The following is a 10,143-nucleotide window of genomic DNA, read 5'->3' on the forward strand; positions in this document are numbered from 1 at the left end:
AAGCTCCTAGTAAACTCTTTCATATGGTCAGGGTTTTCTGGTATAATTTCATATCTTCTAAGAGAAATTTTAATTTGGCATCTTAGGATCTCAGAAAGGGACAATTTTCTAACATAGTTTATTCATGAATAAAAATAGTCTCTACCTTATCCCTGATAGCCAGTCATCAGGCTTCTTCTTGAAGACCTCCCAGTGATGGGCACCTGACCACCTTCATGAGTAACCCATTATATTTTCTACAGTGCTTTGACATTAATTATCCCATCAGAACCTCACAAAAACCCTGTGAGGCGGTTGTGGTGGGTGTTGTCCTAGGCTGACACATGAGGAAAATGAAGGAAAGAGAGCTTTCCTGACGTCCACAAGATCCCACAGTAAATTGCTAACCAAACCACAACTATGCCCCAGTTTTCCTTATTCTTAGTCCAGGATTCTTCCCACCAGATCCACTGCCCTTAATGAAAGATGTTACTACTTGGGTTTTTTTGTTTTCTTTCCTCTAGGCTCTATCATGGAAAACTTCAGTGGACCCACAGCACCTCTGCCCAACCCGAGGATCATGGAGCTGTCAGTGAATGAGGTGACCATGTTAAACCAACTGAACGAGCGAAGGGACAGTACCACCAGCACCGTGAGCTCAGCCTACACTGTCAGCCGCCGCTCCTCCGGCATCTCTCCGTACTTGTCTAGCCGCCGATCCAGTGAGGCTTCTCCCTTCGGCAGCCGCCCCAACAATGTCAGCTCTGCCGACTCTTATGACCCCATCTCCACCGATGCCTCCCGGCGCTCCAGCGAGGCCAGCCAATGTAGTGGAGCACCAGGGCTGCTGAACCTCACGCCGGCTCAACAGTACAGCCTGAAAGCTAAGTATGCAGCAGCCACTGGGGGGCCCCCACCAACACCCCTTCCTAACATGGAAAGGATGAGCCTGAAAAATAAGATGTCTCTACTTGATCCATCGGAATCTTCCCTGCCACCCCCCTTCCCTCGTCCACTGGGACCAAGGCGTGGTAGTGATGGGCCGTCATATGGGTATAATGCTGCCCCCACCTTCCCCCATGAAGTTACAGGCAATGGGACGAGGCGAGCAAGTGACCCCGTAAGGAGACTGGCTGCTGAACCTTTGTCTCTCCCCCGGGTGCAACGTTTTAATAGCACTAACAGCATGAACCCACCTCATCTGCCACCCTGTGTGGAGCGAAGGAACTTCAGCCTCCAGAATTACACCCGCTCAGATGGTACCTTGCCCCGCCACGTCTATTCTCCCCGCCCTCCGAGTATCAGTGAGAATGTTGCTATGGAGACAATGGTAGTTGAGGCAGATGGCCCCAGTGGGGAGGATGACATCATGTTGCCTGATGACGTAGTACAGTACATCAAATCCCAGAGTACCGGTGCTGCTGAAGAAAGTAATGCCTTGGCATACCATGGAGAAGCCTCAAGTTTCCCTGGGAGCCTAAAACTGCCAAGCCCAGGCCTCCATGGCCCACGAAGGATGGCAGCATCCAATTCTAATGGGAGCCAGCCAGCACCCATGCTGGCTGATTGCCAACTAGGCTACAGTACCGCCACCAACCTGAACAAAAACAATATGCCTGTGCAGTGGAATGAGGTGAGCTCAGGCTCTGTGGACGTTCTTTCCAACCAGCAGGCCAAACAATTTCCTCAGGGCAACTTAGCTGTGGTACAACAGAAGCAGACCTTTGGGCAGTACCAGAGCTACAATCAGCAGGTCATGCAGACAAGCCCCAGTGATCTCGGTAGCACTCAGTCCAACCTCCTTCCAAGAAATGGGGTTGCTCCAGGACCGAGGGTCAATTACATGCAAGTCCGGCAACCGCTACAGGCCAATCCCTGCCCCAATATGAACCCAGACTTAAGCCCCGATGCAGGATACAGCCAGCCTCACCCCATGCTGAGCCCAAACACAATGGGTGGGGACATGAATCAGCTCTCCCCATCGTGTAGCAATATGGGAGTCAAGACAGGGCACCTCGGCCTCCCTCAGCAAATGGATGTTGCCTCTGACCCTTCCCTGATGGTAAATAACCGGAGAGAGCACACACTACCCAACCCAGCCATGCACATGGTGATGCCACAGAACTACTCCCAGCAGAGCCATCACCTGCCAACCTCCATGAGCCAGGAAGGCTACCACCAGTCCCCATCTCTTCTGACCTCCCACCAATCCAATTTTGTTGACCCTCAGCAGAACATGATGGGGTCAGTGGGACAGAGCTTTGGACCAGGTCTGGTACAGCCACGCCCACCCCCAGAGCCGAGCCCAGCCAACAGACACCGTGGAGTACGCTCTGCACAACAGCTGGGCTACATGAGAGCCACAGCATATCCTATGGCCGCTGGAACACCTAGCCAGGAGACTGGGGAGGCTATCCCCAAATCAATAAACGACATGGTCTCACCACCACAACAGCAGCAGCAGCAGCAGCAACTGCAGCAACAGAATACCAATGGGCCCCGGGATAACAGCATGATGTACTACTATGGACAGATCCACATGTATGAACAGAATGGGAATTTTGAGAACCATGTGGACTGCCGGGTAATGCAGCAGCAGCAGCAGCAGCAGCAGCAGCAGCAGCAGCAGCAGCAGCAGCAGCATTGTTCATTGAGCAGCATTAAGCCACACGCCATGGCTTCCCCAGGGGCCAATCAGGTGTCGAGCACTGTGGACTCCCAGTTACTGGAGCCTCCACAGATCGATTTTGACGCCATCATGGATGATGGCGACCATTCAAGCCTAATGTCGGGAACCCTGAGCCCCAGCATTCTTCAGAATCTCTCCCAGAATTCCTCCCGCCTCACAACTCCACGGAACTCCTTGACCCTGCCCTCAATCCCAGCAGGGATAAGCAATATGGCTATTGGGGACATGAGCTCCATGCTAACGACATTAGCGGAAGAGAGCAAGTTCCTTAATATGATGTCTTAACACAAAGCACAAGGAGGCAAGGAGGGAGGGGGCTGTTTGCCAAGCAATCTGATGAATGTGCTTTTGAAAAATAATCACTTCCTAGAGAACAGAGATTTTTTTTTCCAACAAGTATTAAATACATGAAAGGGATTTTAACAAATTGTCTGTACAGACTTCATGAACTCTTTAGAGGCATTTTTTGTACCTCTGTGGTGTGTCTCTAGTCATTTTTTGACTTATTTTACAGAGCACTGAGGAATGTCACGATAGAGAAGGGGCTGGGAGTGGGGACGGAGACTCCTACAAGCCTTCCATGTAAATGCACAACTGTACTCTGGCTGCCTCCTTTATATCATTTGGCTAATGAAAAGTTCTCATTAGCCAAAAATTTTTCCCTAACCCACTTTCCAAGAAAATTTGGGAAGGAGGAGAAATTGCATTTTGGTTTGAATTTGGAAGCCATAATGCATATTCAGCTCCTATGAGATTAGGTTTTCCTTAGAGTGCCAGTGAGGGAAAGTGCTCTTTTCCCCCACTCCCCTCCCTGATTCTTCTTTAAAAGTACTATAGTGGAACATTAAGTACCCTGCCATGGAGGAGAAACCACCAGTTCTATCCAGCTACTCCAAAAGTGCCTTACTGTGCTCTGGTAGGGAAGTATCAAAATATAGGGCCTGCAATTTTTGTAAGATATGTGTACATTAATAAATAAAATATGGCAGTGTTGCTGGAATGACACATACATGGGCTGAGTCCAGAATGATGGCCCCCTTGTATCCAGATTGTGTTTACAGTGTGGTTGATGTTGTATTTAAAATGAACCCCATCCCGAAGAAGAACACTCATTTTTATATACCTCCAGGGCAATGGTGATGCTATACATTGGGGAGAGACCAAATTTGGTCTGACACATTGGGACTGTACTTGCCAAAGGGGATGGGTAGGGGCAGTGATATCTACTATTGGTTGGAACCCACTCTTTTTCTTTCCTAGGACTGCCCTCCTCCTCAATCAGAATATCAGGTGTTGACTTAAAAGTCTGATGTCAGGAGAGAAACATGCATTTACCAAACGCTTCTGTATTTTCCTAATACATTATTCTCTTGCTTTGCTATGAAAAATGCTATAGGGCTCTGTCACAGCCCCTCCCTCCTAGGTCTCTGAAGGGCACTTATTCTCCCAGCAGAACGATAGTGTCCAGTCCTCTGACAGTGCTCATTGCTCTCAGCTGAGTTACAAATGAGCTGTATCTGCTGTATCTCCAAGATACCCCTTCCTCCTCCCCCCTTCTTCCATTCATTCATAAAGGAATGATGAATATTACAAGGTATGCTGGCTCAGGGGCTGGGCTGGATCAGCCCTTCAGAGCACTGAGGGACTGTCACTAAATTCTCCTACTCAGAATGGCTTGACCCAACTTGGAATATGAAGAATGCATTTGGAGCTTGGATTACAAGGGGTAACACTGGTTTTCCCCACTTTTTATAATGGGGTTTGCAGCAGTCAAAATCAAACCCACTACTCCATTGTTACCAGTGATTTGGGATATTCTCCCAGCATCTGACATGACTTAGCTCCTTTTATCCCCATCACTGCTGAGGGGAACAGTGGACAGAAATCAGAATGATCAGTCCTGGGCTTCACTGTCATACAGTGCCCTGAACTCTATTATTGTTAAAAGGTCAGCTCTAAATGCACACATCTTGGATGTCCGAAAGGTCCTGAAGAGTCTGTGGCTTCCTAATGGTGTTCACTCATTTACTGAGATAGTATTATGATAACCATCCCCTATTTGTATATATTCTGTATAGAAGACACCATTACTAAAAATACTGTAGGTGAATGTTGGGTCGGATTTATATCTCAAAAACATTTTTAGCTGTTTTCTACATCCTCCAAATTGAGATGACACACTCAACTTGTAAATAACTCTTTTTGTACATTAAAAAAATAATTTTTTTCATAATTTATTTTGTCTGTCTTCTTACTCTTTGACAGTAGCTAATGAAAACCAGGACAGTAAATTTGTTGCATTTGAAATGAAATTAGATTGTATTTTTTTCTCGGCCAAATTGATATTGACATTGCTTTCCAGCCAAAGAAACGTTTTAAACTGGAGCTTAAATTTGGTTCCCGCAGCTGAGAGTTTGGTAGCTCATCAGGGGATGGTTCTAAACACTAAGTGGTTTTATAATCAGTTTTTATGACTGGATCAATTTGTAGAGTCTTAAAGCTGGAAAAGACCTGAGAGGTCATTTAGCCCCCTTTTTAGAGAGGAGGAAACTGAAACCAAGAAAGGTAGCAAAGCAAACTTAGGTCTCCCCATGGCCAGACCAATTCTACTAAATTATACCACTATTCTCATTCAGGTAAATTCTTAGAGCTTCAAGGCCATGGGCTGTTCTCTGCCTTTCAGTAGAACTCATTCATTTACAGATTTTGATTGAGGACAGAAAGGAGAAGAGAATAGCACCTACTATGTGCTGGGTACTGTGCTACATACTTTTTACAAATATTATCTCAGTTGATCCTCACAACAACCCTGGGAGGTAGTGCTATTACTATCATACCCATTTTATAGCTGAGGAAACTGAGGCTGTAGAGGTTACTTAGGGTCATACAGCTAATAAGTGACTGAGGTCAGATTTGAATTTGTCTTCTTGCCTCCAGGTGCAGCACTTGGCACTCTGCACCACCAAGTATAGAAACATAAGAGAAACAAAGAACGTGAACATGAACTTACACACCAAAGTCCAATGCATTTGAATTGGAAGGGAAGGGGGACCCTTAAAACTTAAGAAGCAAGTTTACCAGTATTATATAAACTTTGTGATCCCTAGAAGTGGCCCAGGCTGAAAACAGGAAGGGGTCCAAGAAGTGTGGTTGGCATCCATATTAGATCATGAAGAGAAGCTAAAGATGCTTGGAGCATATCCCTAATTTCTGAAGGTAGATATTATGAAGGTTAACTTTGGCTTCCCACAATATATCCCCTAATAGTTTAATGAATTCAGCAGAGAAAGTATCTTGAATTAGAGACCCAGGAAGCATTTGTAAAGGAAGGGAGGTGAAACTTTGCCTTTCATGGTACATCTGTGAAACGGTGTGTGTGAATGTGAATATATACACATACATGTGTGCTTATGTATGTATGTATGTATACACACTTGCACATCATATGTGAACAGTATGATAATAATTTGTTGACATTTTAAAAATACTTTCCTATTTCAAGACATTTTATATAGATTCTATCATTTAATCTCTACAGTAACCCCGTGAGGAAGGTAGTGGACGTGTTATTCCCACTTTTATAGATGAGGAAACTTAGATTAAGAGAGACTGACTTGCTCAATTTCACACAGCTATTAAATGGTGAAGCTACAATCAAAGGTCTTCTGAATCCCAATTCTAAGTCTGCTACATCATACTGCAAGGTAATAGTGTAGTACTGTGGTGACATATTCTTCCAGTAGTACAATCTTGAACGTTTTAGTTCTCAACAAATTACTGTAGTCCATGTAATTGATTCTCAGTTCCAGGGATAGCCCATTCCCCCCTTTCTCTTCAATGCCATCCCTGGACTGGGTATTTGACCTCCCTCACACACTGTGGATCTGAGCCAGTTCCTAATTATCCAGCCTCATTCCCTAATGTCCCTTAAGGAGAAAATCCTTTTCATCTCCTTAAGAATTTTCATTGCAAATAACTGTAGACAAGTTGTAAGATAAATGGGAAAAGTACAGGTGGAGTGATGGAAGATTTCCTCCATTAAAAGCCATGCCCATGGGTCTTAACTTTTCACCCACATCCTGGTTTCTCCAGTACCTGATTTCCCCTAAATTATGAACAAGATTATGCACATAGACAACTCAGATACATAGTTAAATTTTACTTCAGCTCGAGGGAATTTCAGAATACATTATGGTGCAGTGGGCAGCACTGAACTTGGAGGCACAAGATCTAAATTTGAATCCTGGATTTGTCACCTGTGTGACCTTGGGCAAGGTCACAAGGTCTCTGGGTCTCAGTTTCCTAATCTGGAAAATAAGTGGGTTGCACTGGATGACTTAAGGTCTCTGTCATCTTGAAATCCATGATCTTATATCTGTTACTACTTACTGAGCTTCAACTTAATATGATTCAGTTACAATACCCAATCTCACTACTGGTGATAGTTCAGGCTTAAAAAAATAAAATTAGTCTAAAAGGTCTTTCTTCTAGGGTCTGACCTTTAAATTATGGCTCTTCTGAGTCACCTTTCAGTCCTGCTTTGGGGTACCATCTGTACTAGCCCCTTTCTGCTACCTGTATAATGAAGTTCTTTATCATCTTTCTGTGCGTCATTCCTGATCAGTGTGGCTATTCCCCAGCCCCTGACTTCACATTCATCATCGGTTCAATTCAGCGTCCTCTTTATCTCAGCTTTTGGTTCAAGGCTTCTTGACCACCCACCTTCTCCTGTTTCTCCCCTCGAGTCGCCATGGTTTTTCTAAAGGCTACTTTAGAGTCCCTTGTAACCCAGCCCCTTGGACAGCAACCACCCACCTGGTGAAATTGAAGGTTCTCTGTGTTTCCTCCCATTCTAGGCTGCCACATTCCTTTAAAATACTTCTATTGAGGATTTTTCAATACATAATCTATGTTCCAAAAATACTTACAAAAAATGCTTAAGACCCTATGCCAATTCTTTTGCCCCGTAAATATACTTTTATCCACAGTTTCAACCATCATGGTAAAATGGGGGGAAAAAACTAGATTTTTCACTCAGGTACAGATTGGGCTTAGGTGGCCTAATCTTAGATTCTGTGATTTTTAAGTTCATTTAAACCCTAGCTCTGCTAATCACTATACATACATACATACATACATACATACATATATATGTATATATATATACATATATATGTATATATATATATATATATATATATACATATATATGACCTTGAGCAAGTCACCTCTTTTCTCTGGGTCTTATTTTCTTCTGTAGTAAACTGAGATTGAGCCAGTTGGCCTGTGAGATCCTTGCCCATAGAATCTAGATCTATGATTCTATGAAAGGAGGAGTGGGATAGATGACCTCTACCTTTCCAACTTTAAATCCCAGGATCCTGTTACCTCTTCTCCTAACAAACCTTTCTCCTGAGCTATACAATGGACTGATTTAAGATTCATCCCTTGGTGAAACTGATATAGCCACTGATGGAAGTGGAAAGGGGAATCGCTCAGTTTCCTGCTGAAATAGTACAGAGATAATCAGACACACACACAATGAAGTCAGAATCCTGGGTAATCCATAGCTTTTTGAAAGCAACATGGAAAAAAGCAACATTCCTCAAAATCAAATAACAAATGGGAATGTTGGGATACAATTAAGTAGCACCATATAGATACTTTTAGGAGAAACTTGTAAGGGAAGGTTTATTGTTTTCCTATGACAGCAATAGGCATAGCATGAAGAGAGATGACCACGTGTCAACTGAACAGGATAAAAGCAAGGAAGTATCCTAGGGAAGTACAATGAAGTTCTTTTGACATGCCAGGACCTTGGACAGCAACTGATCAGAGGTCAAAGGGGAAGGCCCAGGCATGAAGGAAGTCAATATTCTACCTAACAAAGAAAGTAGAGGTCAGAATTCAGAGGAAGGCAAACAAGAAAATCAATATAAGGTACCAGTAATTAGTGCTAGAAAGTACCCCTGATTCCAAGTCAAGGTCCTAATTATAATAACACATTAATAGAACATTTTAATGTTTTAAGTGCTTTTCATACATTATCTGATATGACCTCACAATAAACTTTACATTACCTACAGGTACCACTTAACAGATAGGGAAATTGAGGATCAGAAAGGGTAACTTCCCCAAAGTCACACAACCAGTATGTATCAAAGGCAGAGTTTGAATACGGATCTTTCTATACGACATTGCTTCCCATGAGGCTTTACATAAAAATTCCTCTCAAGACAGAAACCAGTCCTCAGGCAGTCCTGACCCTAAAGGTGTATTTCATCTGCCTGCAAAAGTTTGTAAAAGTTGATCTTGATACCTTTATTAATTCCTGATGTATTAAGCTGAATCTGAGATCCTAACCCAAACTTTTTTCATCTATGATTATTTGCATCTGGGATTTTTATATTTTTGTTTATTTTTGTCAAAGAGTCTTTCTTTCCAATTAGATTTACTTCTAGCAGATATTACTGAATCTGAGACATATAGAATTGCAAGAAAGCTCCAGGGCCATCTAATCCAATTTGTACCTTAATGAGAATTTCCTCTAAAATATGCCCCAAAAGAGGTCATTATCTTGCCCCATGAAGTCTTCTTTCTTCTGAACTTTTCTATCCCTATTAACATCCAGAACACCACCCTCCCAGCCACCCCAACTCACAGCCTCAGTGTCATCTTCAACTCCTTACTGTCACTCACCTCACATATTTAACTGTCAATTTTCATTTCTAGTTTCACATGTATCCCCTTCACAATTATATTTATACATATATATGTATGTGTATGTATATACATACATATATTCACATACATATATGTATATATGTAGATATACATATACATGCATATGTACACACATGCATGCATGCATGTATGCATACACACATGCATATATATATGATCTTAGATCATGCCCCCATCGATTCTTGCCTGGACTGCTATAATAATTACCTACCTGATTTCCCTGCTTCAAGTCTCTCCCCTCTCCAATCCATCCTCCATTCAACTACTAAAGTGATTCTTTTTTTCCTAAAGCTTAGGTCTAACCCTGTCATAGACCATTCCCATCCTCTACACTTCTGCTCATTAAGTTCCAGTAGTTCCCTGTCACCTCTAAGATCAGGCATTCACATGTTAGTCAGAAAAAGCAATACAAGAACATTCTCAAGACCTCTCTGAGGAAATTTGGATTCACTTGTATGACATGGGAGATGTTAGCAAACGACCACCCAGCATGGCTTGCCTGAATCAAAGAAGGCACTGTGCTCTCAGAGTGAAGCACAATTACATTAGCTCAAAAGAAACTTGAGATGCACAAATTTAGAGACATCTGCACCCAAAATGTTCATATGGACTTATTTGTTCCCAACCTGTGGGAGAGCCTTCCAAGCTCATATTGGTCTGATCAGCCATCACCAGACACGCTATACCTTGACTCCAACATAGCGATCTCATTTCAGTACTCTTTGAGAACA

The 10,143-nt window shown here is 43.1% G+C and overlaps 1 protein-coding gene across 8 annotated transcripts in view; it reads left to right on the forward strand.

Annotated features, from left to right (window-relative positions):
- Nucleotides 1-4,901, forward strand: part of GLI2 (GLI family zinc finger 2) — a 394,999-nt gene extending 390,098 nt beyond the window's left edge. For all 8 annotated transcript variants that reach the window (XM_072613380.1, XM_072613383.1, XM_072613381.1 and 5 more), the window contains one exon: nt 504-4,901. In XM_072613380.1, coding sequence (XP_072469481.1) covers nt 504-2,953 — 2,450 coding nt within the window. In that variant the 3' untranslated portion in view covers nt 2,954-4,901. The remainder of the gene's footprint in view (nt 1-503) is intronic.
- The last annotated feature ends 5,242 nt before the right edge of the window (nt 4,902-10,143 follow it).

The sequence above is a fragment of the Notamacropus eugenii genome, chromosome 5 (assembly GCF_028372415.1).
Source record: "Notamacropus eugenii isolate mMacEug1 chromosome 5, mMacEug1.pri_v2, whole genome shotgun sequence".
Classification (NCBI taxonomy): Eukaryota; Metazoa; Chordata; class Mammalia; order Diprotodontia; family Macropodidae; genus Notamacropus; species Notamacropus eugenii.